Below are 18548 nucleotides of genomic sequence, written 5' to 3'. Positions count from 1 at the left end.
CTATTTAAAGGTAGGGTAAGTGATATTTTTTGTTAAAACAAAAAGTATTTTGTTAAAAGTTTAAGCACTATATTCTGATAGTAATCATTGCTATAGAGTGTTTGTTCAGTAACAGGAGTCTCCCCGTCTCTCCAGCTCTTTAATAAACAGAAAATACATTTTCCGGTAGGGTGTCAAAATCTCAGCCAATCAGGAGAAAGTACCCAGTTTTAAGCTTCATTTTTATAGTGTTCCAGTTCCAATTTTGTCTGCTCATTTCTTAGCCGTCATCACTTCCAATTTCACTTGTTTAATCTATATCCTGATTGAGTTCTCCATCCTAATTGGATAAAATTGGAAATGAAACTGAAACTGAAACGAAAATGCATTTTCTGTTTTATAAAGAGCTGGAGAGACAAGGAGACTCCTTTTACTGAACAAACACTCTATAGCAATGAGTACTATCAGATCCTATTATCCTACTATCCTTTAACAACACAGCATTGTCTCCATAGGCTTTGCATTGAAACTCAACACATGGGGCTGTAGTGATGTGATGCGATCTGCCCTCCACACTCTCCTATCTAACATCAGGGTCTTGAGCTAAGCTGTCGCACCGCAGTGCATCTACATAGGTGGTGTGCAAGAACGTAGATTCACTGTGGTGCAGGGCTGTTGTCTATGGCAGTACAGCAGTAAGAAACATACGGCAGATACAGAAAAAGGAGATACAATTAAGAATAGCAACAAGATACTAATTGTAAGTAAGATACAAAACATACAAAAAAGGTTAACAGGTAGAAACACTCGGAAAGAAAGAACAAACAAAAAAAACCTGCCTGGCCCAATCAGAACGTGCTGGTGTGAATTCAGTGCACGGATTTCACTGTGTAGCAATCTGTAGTATTACCTCTGCTGTCAGACAGGTGGAGATAGATGTATGTTTACGTGATTTGTTTGTGATTTCTTTAACAGGCTGATCCAGGACCTGGAGGAGAGCCTGGTCCGAGAGGACCAAAAGGAGAGATCGGACGAGATGTGAGTCTTTTTTTGTTACAGTCAAACATGCAGGAAAATGTACTGCTGTAAACACGGGATGCATAAACTGACACAAATACACCCACTGACACACACATGCACGCACGCACTGCTTATACAGTGCAGCCAGATGTGAATAATGATTCAGGTGAACATCAGACTAAACACTACTGGTCTTTATTTGTACACAGGCCGGTGAGGTCTTTGATTGATTGATTAATTGAATACCTTATTAGACAGAAATGTAAACAGTACAAGGTACAGTCAGACATTTGGGCTAAAAGGATGACAAGGACCACAATAAAAAACAGGATGTGTTGTTGTGTCATCTGTTACTCTACAGGGAGGCCCCGGCCCTGAGGGAGATCCTGGCCTTACCGTAAGAACACCTACATTTACGTTTTATCTTTATGCTGAGCAAATGGAATATGCTGAAAAATATAGTATATAGACAGAGTAGATGTAAGCCTTTTTTAAATATAAATATATGTATGCAGTACTATATATAACAACTTTATTGTTATTGACATTACAATAATTTAAAGGGGCTACACCATGAATTTAAAAAATAATAATAATATTTAATATCATATTGTTTATGTCCCTCAAATGTTTTTCAAAAGGTTTGAGCCTAAATCAAGCCTCAGATATACTCATTCCAACTAACTTCTCTCTGGCTTATAAAGCACTTTCACCTGCAATACCACATTGTCCTGTTTGGCACGGGGCGCTATTGAGCCAGTTTGTATGCAGGTTATGTCCTGGAAAAAATAAGAAAAACTTTTAAAAATAATTTAATTTTTTTTTTTTTTTAGTTAGAACTGAAAAAGGAGGAATTGTTCCCAGACCAATTTACATAAAAACCACAGATGAAAGCCTGCATGCTCGAAGTCGGGTATTTGTTGGAACAGAAGAGAGGTGGGGGAGACCAAAAACACACAAAAATGAAGAAAAAGTTAAAATTCATGGTGTAGCCTCTTTAATAAAGAAATGATAATAATTATGGAGCCTTGTTATTTGTGAATGTAGGAGTGCGATGTCATGAACTACATCAGGGAGACTTGCGGTTGCTGTGGTGAGTTTACTCATGTTTACATGATGATCTTAACAGACGCTGCGCTGCTCTCCCTGACATCTGTGTTCTGTGTTCCGTGTTCTGTCCGTGTTCCCCAGACTGTGAGAAGAAGTGCGGAGCCCTGGACATCGTGTTTGTCATCGACAGCTCGGAGTCAGTGGGTCTCACTAACTTTACCCTGGAGAAGAACTTTGTCATTAGCACCATCAACAGGCTGGGATCTATGGCCAAGGACCCCAACTCTGAGTCCGGTAGGCATGAAGAAGACCGGTTTGAGTTGAAACATCGCTAATAAAGAAGGGAGCTTTAATTCCAGTGTGCAAATATGTTTTCTCATCCTTTTAGGCAGCCACATTACAGTTAGTGCACACATGCTCAAATAATAGTTTGTTCCATATGATTTAGTACAGAGCTGCATAACAGTATACTGCACATGGAGATAGTACTGAAACTTCAAATCAGTATCTTCATTGTGTTACCTCCTTGTATTCACAAGGAGGTAACACAATGACCTCTTCAAATTGATCCCTTCAAATTACGTACAAAGTGTCATGAACCTGAGTCAACAAATGACAGGGTAAATGGTCACATAAATAGAGTGCAGAGAAAGTGCTCCAAAGTAACTAGGACACCAGGTAAAATCATCTAAATAACATTCTAGGATTTGTGGTCAAGCAAACAGTATGTATCTAAATATAATAACATGTGTACAAGTAAAATAGGCAGGAAAAAGTACAAGTGCATATTCTATGATATTGTATGGTCTTCTGAGAGTGTACAGTCCATGGGGATTATGATGGGGAAATAAGGAATACAGCCCATGTATGATAAACAAAAACAACATGACAGCAATGTTCCAGTATGGCTGCAGGGCTGAGCCAATGTTAACAGAATGGTCCCCGTTTTCCAGGTACGAGGGTGGGTGTTGTCCAATACAGTCACAGTGGAACCTTCCAAGCCATCAGTCTCAATGACTCCAAGATCGACTCACTGGCTGCTTTCAAGGTAAAGCCCGATTTATACTTTGTTGCACACTGAAAATAACAGATCTACAAGCTCACATCGATGTGACGTTTTATGAGTTTGTCAAATGATAAATAAAGCATTTAGCCAAGAGGCCACACATACTTCAATTTTCGTTTTAGAGTTAGGTCCTTTTTGTTTTCCTGTCTGGGTGTGGGTACTCAATTCTGGGTATAGAGTTGACTCTGTATGAAACTGCGCTTACCAATGTTTTTCCCAACGCAGTGAGGCACAGACCTGAAAGTCCCTGCATCTCAAATGCTGTCTTTAAGACAGTAGATGACAGACGTTTAAGACAAACGTTCAAGGCATTATACTAAACCTCGGATAAGCTACAGTTCTATCTTTAATAATCTTTGTGTTATTGTACCTCAGCTCATAATATACTTTAACACCACTAGGAGGCAGTATCTCACTGCATTAAATACAAGCATTAACACTAACACAACATACATTGCCTAACACAACCCCTTGCAGGCTTATGATTGCTTTATCAAATTGAGGTTCTATAAATTTAGGCCCACAACAATAACTGTTGATATTTGATTTTTTGTCACGATTTCTACAAACCCTAATTCAGCACAACACTATTCAACAATGTACCTCCATGTTTGATGTCTTGTCATTTCATTCATCTATTACTTTAAATAATGGTTTAAAGGGGAACCAGAGATAGTGAGGAGAGGATTGTGGTGAATTATATTCCTCTGCATTGTTGAAATGAATGAAAATAATCTTGTGTTTTATCTCGATGTTTGAATTTCTCAACTGTTCGCCCAATAATATCCTCAGTGTAATTTTATCCATTTATCCATGTGTAACTCAGAGAGTGTGCAAAAGTTTCATTTTTACACCCTGAGGATTTGACTGTGCATTAAGCTATATCCACAGTATCAGCAAAGCCCAATATCTCATGACCTGTGCTCTTGTCTAGGACGCAGTGAAGCGTTTGGAGTGGATCGCCGGCGGAACATGGACCCCATCTGCCCTCAAGTACGCCTACGACAATCTCATCAGGGACAGCCGCAGAGCCAAAGCCAACGTCACTGTGGTCGTCATCACGGACGGACGCTCCGACCCCAGAGACAGCGACTCGCTGCTCACGTACCTCTGCAAGTACGTGGGACTTGAAGTGTTTAGGGAGCGATGCGCAACCCAGATTCCCCTAAAAGTTGGCATCATTTTAATGTCTGTATTTGTTTTTGTGTGTGTGTGCGTTTGCAGTGACCCCAGCGTGGATGTGAGTGCCATCGGTATCGGAGACATGTTTGACCAGATGGAGGAGAATGAGAGTCTGAAAAGCATCGCCTGTCAGAAGGAGGGCAGGGTGATGGGCATGAAGCGCTTTGCTGACCTGGTGGCCGAGGAGTTCATCGACAGGATCGAGGCCGTGCTCTGCCCAGGTACATGCACGCACGCACGCGGTGACACACACACGAATTGTAATGCTTTTTTAATTCCTATATACTGTACATGTCATATCATAAATAGCAAAACTTGTAGATCTACGAGCTCACAAGCTTGTAGATGTACATGCTCACAACACAAGCTTGTATGTCTGCTACTTTTGTAATTTTTGTACATTATTTTTAAATACATGTTGTCTCTCCTCCGCTCCCTGTCTTCTGCTTTAGATCCTATTATCGTGTGCCCCGACCTCCCATGTAAATCAGGTAAGATTCTGAATCACTATGCATTACATAAGGTGAACTTACACCTTTAAGTCCTAACAGTCCTGTCACAGAAATCAGGCGTGGGTGATCTGCACTCATTCAGGGTTAACCCTAACCCATTGTGGATTGGCTTCTGCTGAGGTCCATTTCCCAGCATTGCATATAAGTAGGCTACATACTCAACACTACATGCGTGTTTTCCCATTTGTGTGATTGATTCACTCTGACATGAGACAAAACTAGTGTCCACATTCACTGCAACATGGAGGACCACCTTGAGCCATTTTATTTGGTCCTTTTATGGATATTTTAATGTGTCGTGTTTGTGAGACCTTTTCACACGGGAAGCGACGAGCCTAGTAATTCATTTTAAACAGTAGAGGAGCATTCAGGTAGGTGGGCACGGGAAATCTGACAGACGTAACAACAAGCGGTCGCGATCCCGTGAAATTGTCACATTTGTGCTCATCTTACGCACATGCCAGCCTGCGTCAAGAGTTCAATTGCGTTTAACCTTTTTCTATGCGTCACATAGAAACGCGTCTGTTTACATGAGGAGCGCAGTGCGACCCCACGGATCCAAGCGAGTACACAGACGTAGTGTCACTCCCCGTGTGAAAAGCCCTTTATTCCACCCACTCATTGCAGGAGAGGGCGACCCCCCTGAGAACCTGACAACTTGCCAATGTGAAGCTTCCCCCTGGAAGCCATTGGCCGAGGAAGGCAGCCCCTCAAACGTCCCCACCTCTGTGGAGGGCGTGTCCATCCTGCTGAACGGTCTGAGTGAGCAGCAGTACGGGGTTGGCGTGGCGACCATGGCGTACACAGCCCAGAGAGCCAAGCACGCCCAGGGGGAGGACAGACAGCAATGGACAAAGCTGTTCATCGACTCCTTCAAACACGTCTATGGGGACATTATTGGCGACCCTGCGAAAGCCATGGGACTCTGCTAGTGCTAATAAGCTAGCCACGCTACCTCGCCATTATGGCACTTTTCCGCTTCATATTACTGGCTGAACTTGACTCAAGTCTACTCGACTCTACTCGCTTTACTTCATTTTCCACAGCAAACAGGTCCCCCTCAAAGTGCCTGGTTGTCATAGTGATGTCCAACCAACTGCGTATAGTGCTGAAGAAAGTATTTATGTATTAATGAATTGAATCTCTAGTCCACCTGTACAGTCCCACAAAAACTGTTTCTGATAACAATTTTGAAATAGAAATAGGCAATACAGTTGCTTAATAGTAAATATTGATTAATTGGCGTTGTCCCCCTTGAGTAAAAGATGAACTATTTATAAAGTAATTAGGATATTTAAGGTGTTTTAAATTTTGAATTGTAGTTATAGAGGGCAGTTATGATGTATTAAGGCAGATTTGGCTTATTAGCCAGGGATCCTTTTAACAGTTGTCCTGGCACTCTCTGACCATTAACTAGTTAGCAGGGTTTTCACCTCACCTGTTAGTACCAGTTATTAGACCTACCTTTACCCAAAGGTCAACCAAAAAAGGCGAGTGGAGTCGAGTCGTGTCAAGCCGATACCATGCAGTGGAAAAGTGGCAGATTACCGTAGATTCTGTAAGGGGTGCCAACCGCTAATAAGCTTACTGCTGGACGTAGAATTTATTAAATTAATTAAAACTGTGCACTTTGTTTTAGCTGAGTGCATTGTTTAGCTGGGTTGCTAAAATAGGATAGCATTATATGAAGTAAAAAAATATATATTAAGAAATCGCTTTACATGTACTTAGATTGCGAACCAAGTTTATTGTACTTCTACTGCCTCCATTGCACGACTGCGCCTCACGCCAAAAATATCTGACCTACAAGCTCACAACGTGTTGCGGATGTGACGCGTTGTGAGCTTGTAGGTCAGATATTTTTGCGTTATTTCCGGCGCGCAATGCCATCTTGCGATGACTTATGAATCGGACTTAAAGCAGAACAAGCTGAAATGTCTCCCAGAAAACTGTGGCTGTTACTGAACCAATATGATGCATATCATCCCCTCTGCCCTGGGGCCGAACATTTTCCATTTGAATGGAAAATTGATGTCATCCGCCTTTTGGCCTTTAGTCCTGTATAGAGCCATTCACTGAGCTCTGTCTCCATACTGAAGCCTCATTTCCACTGTGAACCACTAACTGATTCACTCTCATGATATTGTTTTGCCGTTTTGCACATATCCCATGGTTACTGCCGCAAACTTTACTTCCTGTGTTCTGTGAATGACTCATTTTGCCGTGAGAAAGATTTTGGCCTTTTTTGTGGTGAATATTCTGGTATTATGAATGTTACTGTATGCTGTTTACGAGTTGGAAGCTGGTCAGCTTAATTGGCACTGACAAATGAAGGAACATTTGTATACTCTAATATCACTATTTTAAAATGCTGACTTTTTTATTAGATTTTTTAGTTTTATGTGATTACAGTTAAATATGGCCTTGATGCATGTTTTACATGGAGCTTGGCTTGTAGAACATGACTTTTGTGAGAAATTTTGTGGGGAAATAAGTGCCAGAGAGTGGACTTCCAGTGAAACTCTTACTGTACTCTGTGACTGCAACTTGCCAATGTGAAGTAGTTTTCTTTTGAAGTCTATCAAATGTTTTTTTTACCTTTTCATCTTGTCATCTCAAGATAATAAAGTGGTACAGCAAGTTAAAGCACTCTTATCTACTTTGTAGAGGTTAAAATAGGGTGTAAGTAATATACTTTGGTGTTAAATAGCTCTATATTCTTATAGCAATCTCTGATACAGAGTATTTGTACATTAATTCAGGTCTGCCCGTCTCTCCAGCTCTTTACTGAGGGCATATTGCTGACCAAATACTTGGAATATAGAACATAGAGCTATTTATAACAAAACATATCACTTACACCCCCTTTAAAGGACCAAGGCTGTCGTTGTTTAAACAATCCTCTGTGTACATTATATACACAAATAATTAAACTAGCCTGAAAGTCAGGTTTATTTTGTGGTTTTCTCTGTGTCTCTTTCTGACCTAATTAGTGGATGTGTACAAGCTACAGCTCGCTGACTGCCGTGTGTGATTTACAATGCTGCTGTGCTCATGAGGATGTTTACGTGTGTTTGTCCGTGTTTGCGGTTCGTGTCCGTGTGGGTTCCAGAGCCTGCTGTGGCTGGCTGCGTGGAGCGTCCAGTGGACGTCGTCTTCCTCCTGGATGGCTCTGAGAGGATGGGCCTGGAAAACCATCGTCGCGCCAAGGAGTTCATCGACCAGGTGTCTCATCGCCTCACCCTAGCCAATGGCCAGTCAGACGACAGGAACGCGCGCATCGCCCTGGTGCAGTACGGCAGCAAGTCGGAGCAGAAGGTGGAGTTCCCTCTCTCGCACAATCTGACGGTGATCTCCGATTCCCTCGGGCAGATGACATACATGGACTCCTCTTCCTCCCTGGGTATCGCCATCATCCACGCTGTCAACAACCTGGTGATGTCGCAGGTACACACAGGCACTCACATATGCACACGCGTATGCACACGAGCACACACGATGCACACACACACACACACACACACACACACACACACACACACACACACACACACACACATTTGAAATGAAAGGACTTAAACACTGCCAGTGCAGTCAGATAATGGGAAAACAGCCAGTTACAAAGTGCATATAAAGCAGAACATTGTTACATACAATAATGTTGGCATACTGAAACACAGCAGACAACAATCATGGGTAAAGGAAACAACGCCTCCTCCAAATTGAGAGGCTTCCTATAATAGCTGATATTGAGACTTCTCAGAGATAGCAAATATAGTTATTATGTCTTATAATTGATTGACAGAATGCAAGTAGCTACGTTATAGGTTGTATCACTTGTCTGTCATTTAGTTGACACTTTTATTCAGCGTGACTTGATCATTACTGAGCTGCTAGCATTACAGCATCTTCGGACACCTTGACACAACTCGTTGTGGACATCAGATCTGATTACGGGACCATTCTCCAATTCAGACGCGTCGCTAGGTCTCTACTAGGTCGGGGGCTTAGCCCCGCAGGCAACGGGCACATGCACGCGCGCGCGCGTTTTCTTTCGCGGATTTCGCGGATTTGGGTGCTTTTTCCCCCGTTTTTTGTTACTTTATTTCGGTTTTAGGGTTAAGGGTAGGGTTAGGTTAGGGTGATAGATATAAAATAAAATAAAAATAATAATAATAATATTTTTTTTATTTTTTTATTTTTTTTATTGGTGGCTTTGGATAAAACATTGGTGGCTATAGCCACCGAAGCCCACCCCTAACGACGCCACTGCTCCAATTTCAACCTGACATTGCGTAAATTCTCAACTGGTGTCCCTAAATAGTTTGTGCTGCAGGGTATAAGGGGATATGGAATTAATCCAAGTCAGTGACAACAAAACTAATGTGTCTGTTGTGGTTGCAGGGTAGCCGCTTGGCCCGCCGTAACGCCGAGCTGTCATTTGTGTTCATCACTGACGGCATCACGTCCAGCGAAAGCCTGGAGGAGGGCGTGTCCGCTATGAGGCGGGCAGAGGGCGTGCCCACGGTGATCGCCATGGGCAGCGACGTAGACCAGGAAGTGCTGCACAAGGTGGCGCTAGGGGACACATCAGCCATCTTCAGAGGAGATGACTACACCCTGTTGAACAAGCCCTCGTTCTTTGAGCGCTTCATCCGCTGGATATGCTAGTGAGGGACTGTTAAGTTACACGCCATAGATTTAGAATCCCTGAACTGTAATGGCTAATTTATACTTCGTCATACGACTGCCTTGCTGGCTGAAAAGAACACCACGCGGTCGTTTGACAAAGTATAAATCAGACTTAAGATGGACACATGTCCTGTAGGTGTACGTACATCAAACATAATGAAACCAAGGGAAATTACTACCTTAACCCCCATTGAGGACCAGAGGGGTTCACATCCTGTTGTTATGGATGAAACTTCAATTAGCTTTACACAAAACATTGCATATAGGGCCGGGAGAAGCAAGAAACACAAACCGTGGAATGTTGATTTAGTTTTTTTAAAAGAATGTTGTATTTGTTAAAAAATCTATGATAAATGCTTCCAACCAAAGACACTTGTGAGTAGAAAAGGGGTGTACTGATATTGAATGTGTAGGAGTCTCAACTGTAGGCCTTATTTTGTTTTTGTTACATTTTCATTTTTGCACAGATGTGTGCATTCTGTGTCTGTCACAATCACTATTTACAATAAAAGGTGCTAATGTAGAAAATTAAAACCAAGCCAGAACAAAACATTTTTACTCCAGTTACCAGCTTGTACTGTAGTTTGTCCATGGGACCACAAACTTGTTTTTGTTTTCCATTGTTTGTTGGGGATCTTTCAGAGAAAAACATCCACACACATATGCCCCTACATTACACACACACACACACACACACACACACACACACACACACACACACACACACACACACACACACACACACACACACACACACACACACACACACACACACACACACACACACACACACACACACACACACACACACACACACACACACACATATGCCCCTACATTACACACACACACACACACACACACACACACACACACACACACACACACACACACACACACACACACACACACACACACACACACACTCACTCACTCACTCACTCACTCACTCACTCACTCACTCACACACACACACACACACACACACACACACACACACACACACACACACACACACACACACACACACACACACACACACACACACACACACACACACACACACACACACACACACACACACACACACACACACTCTAAATCAATTTGTAAACATGTTCAATAAAGCCAAAGTGGTGAACCCAAACATCTATTTTGTGTTTGATTGATTGATTGATGTACTTTATTTAGTAAGACATGAGAACAGTACATGGCAGTACATAACAGTACATGGAAGTACAAATTCGCAATACACGGTCTACTAAACTGGATAGCTCAGTTAAGCACGTAGCTTGTTTAAGATGAGATCCCCATGCACACAAATCATGTTGACATATAAGAGACAGACAGATATACACACTACTATACAGAATGTCATACAATCAGTTTACAGGTTACTGGTATGAAGTATGAAGGGTGAAAAATATGTACAAAAAAGAAAGAGGGGGGGGGGTAGGTTAGGTTAGGACATGGGGTAGGTTAGGACTTGGACAGGGGCCATTTTTGAATTGTGTGTACCTGGCTTGAGTAACAACGTATTCACAATGTACCTGATCTAGATACAGTTCTTAACTAAATCTATGTATTTTAAGCAGTAGACAATAATAAACTGTAACACTAAAGATTGTTTCACCCCCTCAATCTCTTCATTAATTATAGACATACAGTGAGATTTAGATTTAGTTTTTTTTGTTGATACCTAAATTCACTACACCAGACATTTACAGTATATAATCTCTGACATATTTGTTATTCATTTTTAAAAAAATGTTTCAAGAGAAAGCAAATAATGTAACCATGAACATGACTAGAATCAGAATGATTTGTATTACCAGGTATGGTCTCATATACAAGGAACTATTCTCTGCGAAGTTGGTATATTACAATGGATAACAATGGTATAGACTATAGACAAATGTTCAATTATATGCAACTATTTTCTCAAAGATAAAACAGAACTCGCTGGAAATTATATACAATTGCAATTACAATTTAGACATTCAGCAGATGTTCTTATCCAGAGTGATAAAAAATATTAAATAAAGAATATAATATATAAGAATATAAATAATCAATCACAGACTTTGAAGGGAGCAACACACGTGTGCACAAATATCAGAGATAAGAAAATATGGAATATGGGCTCTCTGAACACTCCAAGCCATGATTATACCTCTAGCAGCCCCCCCCCCCTTCCCTGGATGCGTTTGCCAATAAACCCTTATTTTTTTTAAACTCTATGAATAAACCCTGTGCATGACATATGGAAAACTGCCTGGAGCACTTAGAACTGACTTTTAATTATGAATTCCTTCCAATTAATTTAACATCAATCCTGGTGGGACATTCAGGCTCCGCCCCTGGTGGCCCGGAGAACCCCCCCCCCCCCCCCCCACCACCACCACCACCACCACTTCATTGATTCACCGCTCCACTCCCTCCATTCCCATGCATGTACAGTAGTAGCCAGTAGGTAGTTAGAATTAGGGTTCCACTGCCCTCTGGTGGACAATCTAATCATAACTATATCAACCATCGTCAGCTGCCAATAATTAGTGACATCATTTCAGAATCTTCCACCTCAGATTTCGTATAGTATAGGCTATGTAAATAACTCAGCTATGCTGCCAACAATACATGTATGGTTAAAGTCAAATAGCAACGTTTGCAATTAAATAGTCAGGTAGTCATCAGGGTAGTCATGTTTGTAACGCTTTATTTTAAAGAAATAAGAAATAAGAAATAAGAAATAAGAAATAAGAAATAAGAAAGAAAGAAAGAAAGAAAGAAAGAAAGACAGACAGACAGAAAGAAAGTGCCAGGTCTACACAATTTCTACACTTAATCCAAGTGACAACTATAAGCCTAGCTGGTGGACGTGGTAGATACAGCCCAGTGGTGTAAAGTAACTATGTACTCAAGTACTGTAAAATGTTTAGGTATTTTTACTTTCTTCAGTATTTACAATGTTCAATTCTTTCACTTCTACCCCGCTACCGAAAATGTTGTACTTTTACTCCACTACAATTATATGAAAACTTTAGTTACTAATTACTTTGTAGATTTTGATTATTATTCCAAAACGCAACCACTTCAGCCCTATATATTTCGGCCATTTGAAAATAGGCGATCTACAATGACGGGTTGTGAGCTTGTAGATCTGCTATTTTCAAACGTTTTTTTTTTCTCAATAAATGTTGAACTTGTGAAATGGGACATGTTGCATAATGTGTTACTTTTGGTACTTTAAGTATATGTTGATGCCGATACTTTTGTACTTTTACTCAAGTAGGCTACATTTTGAATACAGGTCTTCTACTTGTAACAGAGTACATCTACATTGCCGCATTGACACTTTTACTTAAGGAAAACATGTGAGTACTTCTTCCATCACTGCTACAGCCTACTACAGAGATAGGGAAACGGTTTGACCCAACAAGGACACCGTAGAAGCCAGCTCAAAGGTCTGTGGCAGAAGAGCAAGCAAGCAGGCACCACTGCTAAACTACTACTCTGAGTTATAAATAAGCTGCTGCTGCTACTACTACTACTACTACTACTACTACTGATAAACCTAAAGCTTTATTGCCTTCACAACAGTGAGTAAACCTCTACTTTGCACATATTTTTGGAATAATTGGAAACACACCTTTGTCAGTTTTGCCTTGTCTTTCAGTGTTCCACTTTCTGAGCTGAGAAGACTAGTCATGTGCAATAATCTAATTGGGGGGGAATTCTGTGTAGGTTGTGTGTTCCCCAGCCCAGCACCATCCATCACAATGGAAGGAGACCCCATAACAGCCCTCTGTACCCCTGCACTGGTGGTGGATGTGGACATTGTCCGTAGGAATGCACAGAGGATGCTGGAGCGCTGTCAGAGCCTGGGAGTGCAGCTTAGACCACACATGAAAACCCACAAAACCATGTACAGTATGAATGAAAATAAAGCATACATAGGCAGATATTAATCTTTGATTCAAATGGGTATTAGATATGGGTATTAGATACTGATACTAACGCAGTGGTGTAAAGTAACTAAGTAGTACATGTACTCAAAGTACTGTAAGTACTGTTCAATTTTGAGGTGTTTTTACTTTCTTCTGTATTTACAATTTTCAATACTTTTAGTTGTACCCCACTACATCTCAGAGTAAAATATTGTACTTTTACTCCACTACAATTATATGAAAACTTTAGTTACTAGTCACTTAGTAATAATAATAATAATACATTTTGATTATTATTACAAAACAAACATCATGAAGTCACTTCAGCCCACTTCGGCTATTTGAAAATAGCCGATCTACAAGCTCACAACACGTCACATTGCGACACGTTTTGAGCTTGTAGATCTGCTATTTTCAAAAGAGTTTTATGCATTTAGAAAACTGTGTGTGTGTGTGTGTGTGTGTGTGTGTGTGTGTGTGTGTGTGTGTGTGTGTGTGTGTGTGTGTGTGTGTGTGTGTGTGTGTAGTGAGTGTGCTGATATAATGACAGGTGGCTCACGGAGGTGTATTGTAGTTTCCACGCTGGCTGAAGCATCGTTCTATGCTGAAAATGGATTTGATGACATTCTCTATGCATACTCTGTTCCCTTTGATAAGGTACTCTCTCAGCTGTGCTTTACTCCACTACCTTCTGTCCTCATGTGAAACATGTTTTTGAATCTTTTTAGGGTTGCAGTTGGGAAAAGATTTCGGTAGACATACTGTATAAGAAACATTTTACAGTAATACACATTTATTATGACGTCCCCACCAATATAGTAAAACCTGTGTGTGTGTGCGTGTGCGTGTGCATGCACAATTGCGCACACACACACACACACACACATGCATGTACGGTATTTGTGTGTAGGTGGAACGATGTGCAGTCCTGTCGGAGACGTTGGGTCTCTTTCAGGTTTTGTTGGATCACAACGATGCTCTGGAGCAGCTCAAGAAGAGACCGCTGAGAACCGGACGCAAATGGCACGTGTGGCTTAAACTAGACTGTGGTAACGGACGAGGTAGGAGACTATATGACCAGAAGATCTAGACATATCTGCCTTTGAGCTGACACGGTCCACCGTTTGGTGGATAAAGTATTCAACCCCAGTACTTGAGTGAAATGGATATATACTACAAGTGAAAGTTTCTCATTTGTACTTCAGTTAAAGTACAGGAGTTCTTGCTTTTAAAAATACTGAAGTAGTCAAAAGTACAAATACTCAAGTAAAGTACAGATCCTCAAGTAAAATTACTTACAGTGCTAAAGCACTCAAGTAAGTGTATTTCGTTACTGTCCACTGCCATCCGCTGAGTTGCTTTTGTGTTGTGTTTTGTGGCCTAGCGGGTGTGTTGCACTCAGAACCAGAAGCGCTGACATTGGCTAAAGCCATCTCTGAGGCTGAGGGAGTGGAGCTCACAGGAGTGTACGCCCACTGTGGGAACACTTACCACTGTAGAGGTGTGGAGCAAATACAAGACGTTGCCCGGGAAACCACCTCATTGGTTCTGCAGTTTATGGAAAAGTAAGGCATACAAAACATGCACATACTGTACGTAGGTCAGTGGTTCTCAAAGTGGGGTCTGGGGACCCCCAGGGATCCTTGAAGGCGTTCCAGGGAGTCCCCAGCAAAAATCAGTTAATATATATTGCATCAAAATAAGTTTAACCACTTTAAACCTACGGTATACAGTAGGGATGGGCAATATTATCGATTTTGCGATATATCGCGATATTTTATTTCGCGATACTGTATCGATACTCCAGGCCGTCAAATCGCGATTTTTTTTCAGATACAGGCTTTATGAAAAAACATTCGAAAAACCTGTCACTGATCTGCAGCTACTCAATGTAGTGTATATATATACAATATGTAGTTGTGATATATGTATATATCGCAATATATTGCAATATGTATAGTATCGCAATATATCTTGATATCGCAAAATATCGCAATAATATCGTAATATATGGCAATATGTATCGTATCGCAATATATCGTTATATAATCGTATCGTGACCCAAGTATCGTGATACGTATCGTGAGATTCTTGCCAATACCCATCCCTAGTATACAGATACTATATATCTGTAGATGTAAAAGGTGGTTAAAGTCTTAAAGCTGCAATCCATAACTTATTGTAATTAATAAAACGTTATTTCAACCAATCTGTATGGTAGCGTTTGCATGAACATACTGTTCATGCAAATATGACTAGCACATCTGCAGTGGTTGGAGGAGGTGGTCTTCCTACTCTTCCACTGAGGAAGTAAAACCCTGGTGTCAGGTACTACACCTACTGATTGACAGGTAGTACTGCCTGAAGCCCATAAGCTCAATGTCTCCCCTGGCGAAGGAGTTTTAATCCTGGGTGTAGGCCCATTTATGCTCCCATTCAGAACAGATCCATACGTACCTTTGTGTTCAGAACTCAAGCGGCATTGCTCACACACTGTACTAAGTGGGCTGTGGGCCTTTACATGAAACGTATGGAGTTGCAGTTTTACTTAGTTTATACTCACTGTACTCTAAATCAGGTTTTAGAATGTTACAGTATAGCGCAGTAACAGCCAATGTGTTTTGATGTCATACTATTAAAATGATTTGAACAGATACTTTTGATATCTGTTCAAATACCAGTACTTTGAAATGTAACTTGCCAGGGTGTTATTATTAACTGTCTTTATCCCTGACTTGAAACCAAGCTCTAAAGCATCTATTGGTGAAATACAGTATGTTGAAATATCACTTTTATCCATAATAGAAGTGTCTTATAAAAACATATAATGTATTTCAACATTAGTCAACCAAGAGCCATGCACAGTGTTCCACAAAAATCAACAGTGAAAAAACAGAATCTGATATCCATGGAAAGTCATGATGTGTGTGTTATTGCAACACATTTATTCATTTTGTATTTTGTAAACATTTCCAGATTGAAGGCTCTTGGCATCAACTGTAAGTCAAGTATTGGCTCCACGCCCTCCTGTAGCCACCCGATCAAAGAAATGGCCCAACTCAGTGAGGTGCATCCTGGGAACTACGCCTTCTATGGTGTGTGTGTGTGTGTGTGTGTGTGTGTGTGTGTGTGTGTGTGTGTGTGTGTGTGTGTGTGTGTGTGTGTGTGTGTGTGTGTGTGTGTGTGTGTGTGTGTGTGTGTGTGTGTGTGTGTGTGTGTGTGTGTGTGTGTGTGTGTGTGTGTGTGTGTGTGTGTGTGTGTGTGTGCGTGCGTGTGTGTGTGCGCATTGCTTTTCCATTGAAGCAAGACTTGGAGAGCGTGGCAACACAGTCACTTGTCATTTGTGTGTGTCATCAGATGTGCAGCAGTCTGTGATTGGCTCATGCAGTCTGGACGATGTGGCTGTGCGTGTTCTGACCAGGGTCATTGGCCACAGTCCACACAGGAACCAGCTGCTAATTGACTGTGGCTGGACTGGACTCAGGTACCATTATTGTGGGGCCGTTATATATTATTCCTGTGCACAGTAAAATCTCGAGTGTTCATTTAACTCTGAGAGTGTACATATGGAACCAAATGGACCCTTATGGCTCCATTTGTACACTCTAAGAGTTACAGACCTGTAGGTATCCATTTGTGTCAAATGAACACTCAGGAATTTAAAGTATACTACCTTATGTACCGTTGTGTACCCTTGATTGAAATATTCTTGTTGTTTGTACGATCATCAGTTTTTTTGTCCTCTATTTACCTCCACCTTAGTTTGGATGGAGCTGGAAAACTTCCCACAGGATATGCCATGATTGAAGGACACCTGAACCTCAAGTAATGTCAATGAATCCATATTAATCCTGATTGTATAATCATGGGCCGCCTGGTGGTGTACCAGCTACGGCACTGTCCAGATGGTCCTTGTGAGTCGCAAGAACCCAAGTTAGAATCCAACTCCCTCCACGCCTTGCATGACTACCCTCACTCTGTTTTCTAAATAAGCTATCAAATGAAAAAGATAGTAGGATTGTAATAGATTTATTTATATGGCGCTTAAGCCAAAAGTTTACATTGCTCTTTACATATGCAATAAAAACACAAGGCACTTACAATAAGATGAAATAAGAATGTTCTGAAAAATAAAAGAAACAAGGACACATTAAGAAAGCCTTTCTTGACATGTGTGCTTGAAGAAGTGGTTCTAAAAAAGAAGCTGATAGGCATAAATGCTGACCATAGCCGATCTACAAGCTCACAACACATTGCATCGCAACACGATACGACGCATTGTAAACTTGAAAAGTGGCTATTTTCCGCGCATGACTGTCGCTACACAGTCGTATATTGTAAATCAGACTTACATTTTCTCCCTGTCTTCCCTGCAGATTACTCTCTATGACACAGGAGCATGGTAGAGTGGAGCCCATCTCGGGCACACTGGATTACAGCAAATACCCTTTGGGTTCTCTGCTCAGGCTGATCCCCTACCATGTTAGTACATGTACAGTGCTCACTATTCTGTGTGGAGTTGTGTGCTTTTATTGGCTTCTTGTCCTTGTAACTGCTTCTGTTAATCTCTACAGTCGTGTGCTACAGCGATGATGCATCCAGTGTATCACATCCACTCTTTGGGACGTTTGGTGGGGAAGTGGACACCCACACGTGGTTGGTGAATGGTGGGGCAGGTGATTGTGGAAACATACCCTTCCACAAGATCCACATGTATGTTCCATGTGTTGCTGTGTCTTCAACAGAAATTTGCTATGATGAGACTTTTTATGGAATCAATAAGAGTCTTTGTTTTCACTTGCTGCTCTCTCTCTCTGTCTCTCTCTCTCTCTGTCTCTCTCTCTCTCTCTCTCTCTCCTCTCTCCTCTCTGTGTGTGTGTGTGTGTGTGTGTGTGTGTGTGTGTGTGTGTGTGTGTGTGTGTGTGTGTGTGTGTGTGTGTGTGTGTGTTTGTCTGCCCGCCCGCCTGCCTGCCTGCCATTCCCTGTTATTTGATTGCTTTGCAGTATGGCTTTGGTATTTTCACAATCTTCAATTTCAAAATTGTGATTGTGATTTTGCGATTGTGAAATAAATCAAGTGAAACAACAGAGAGGTGTGTG

The 18548-nt window shown here is 41.3% G+C and overlaps 2 protein-coding genes across 2 annotated transcripts in view; both read left to right on the top strand.

Moving 5' to 3' along the window:
• The window catches only part of LOC311046174 (collagen alpha-2(VI) chain-like), a 25016-nt gene extending 14362 nt beyond the window's left edge, over positions 1-10654 (top strand). The window contains exons 23-32 of the mRNA XM_084058348.1: positions 955-1017; positions 1361-1396; positions 2047-2092; positions 2191-2343; positions 3003-3097; positions 4050-4231; positions 4340-4518; positions 4750-4788; positions 7922-8256; positions 9214-10654. Of these exons, the coding sequence (XP_083914474.1) occupies positions 955-1017; positions 1361-1396; positions 2047-2092; positions 2191-2343; positions 3003-3097; positions 4050-4231; positions 4340-4518; positions 4750-4788; positions 7922-8256; positions 9214-9480 (1395 nt within the window). The 3' untranslated portion in view covers positions 9481-10654. The remainder of the gene's footprint in view (positions 1-954; positions 1018-1360; positions 1397-2046; positions 2093-2190; positions 2344-3002; positions 3098-4049; positions 4232-4339; positions 4519-4749; positions 4789-7921; positions 8257-9213) is intronic.
• Positions 10655-13269: 2615 nt separating this feature from the next.
• On the top strand, positions 13270-18184 carry LOC311046182 (D-serine dehydratase). Its single transcript, XM_084058361.1, has 9 exons — positions 13270-13426; positions 13976-14105; positions 14359-14509; positions 14833-15013; positions 16425-16543; positions 16806-16932; positions 17211-17273; positions 17825-17930; positions 18023-18184. Exons 1-9 carry the CDS (start codon positions 13281-13283, stop codon positions 18110-18112), a joined length of 1113 nt encoding a protein of 370 aa, XP_083914487.1. The 5' UTR covers positions 13270-13280; the 3' UTR covers positions 18113-18184.
• The last annotated feature ends 364 nt before the right edge of the window (positions 18185-18548 follow it).

Source organism: Gymnoscopelus microlampas (assembly GCF_963454915.1).
Source record: "Gymnoscopelus microlampas genome assembly, chromosome: 5".
NCBI classification, from domain to species: domain Eukaryota; kingdom Metazoa; phylum Chordata; class Actinopteri; order Myctophiformes; family Myctophidae; genus Gymnoscopelus; species Gymnoscopelus microlampas.
Note: the sequence above shows the minus strand (reverse complement) of the source record. Positions and strands in the feature narration are given on the sequence as shown.

What these genes read in the sequence shown, in the direction of transcription:
- LOC311046182 (XM_084058361.1), top strand. Translation starts at nt 13,281, where the DNA reads ATGGAAGGAGACCCCATAACAGCCCTCTGTACCCCTGCACTGGTGGTG. An exon ending in AGACTGTGGTAACGGACGAG is followed by an intron (nt 14,510 to 14,832) that starts GTAGGAGACTAT and finishes TTTGTGGCCTAG; the next exon opens with CGGGTGTGTTGCACTCAGAA. An exon ending in GTTCTGCAGTTTATGGAAAA is followed by an intron (nt 15,014 to 16,424) that starts GTAAGGCATACA and finishes AAACATTTCCAG; the next exon opens with ATTGAAGGCTCTTGGCATCA.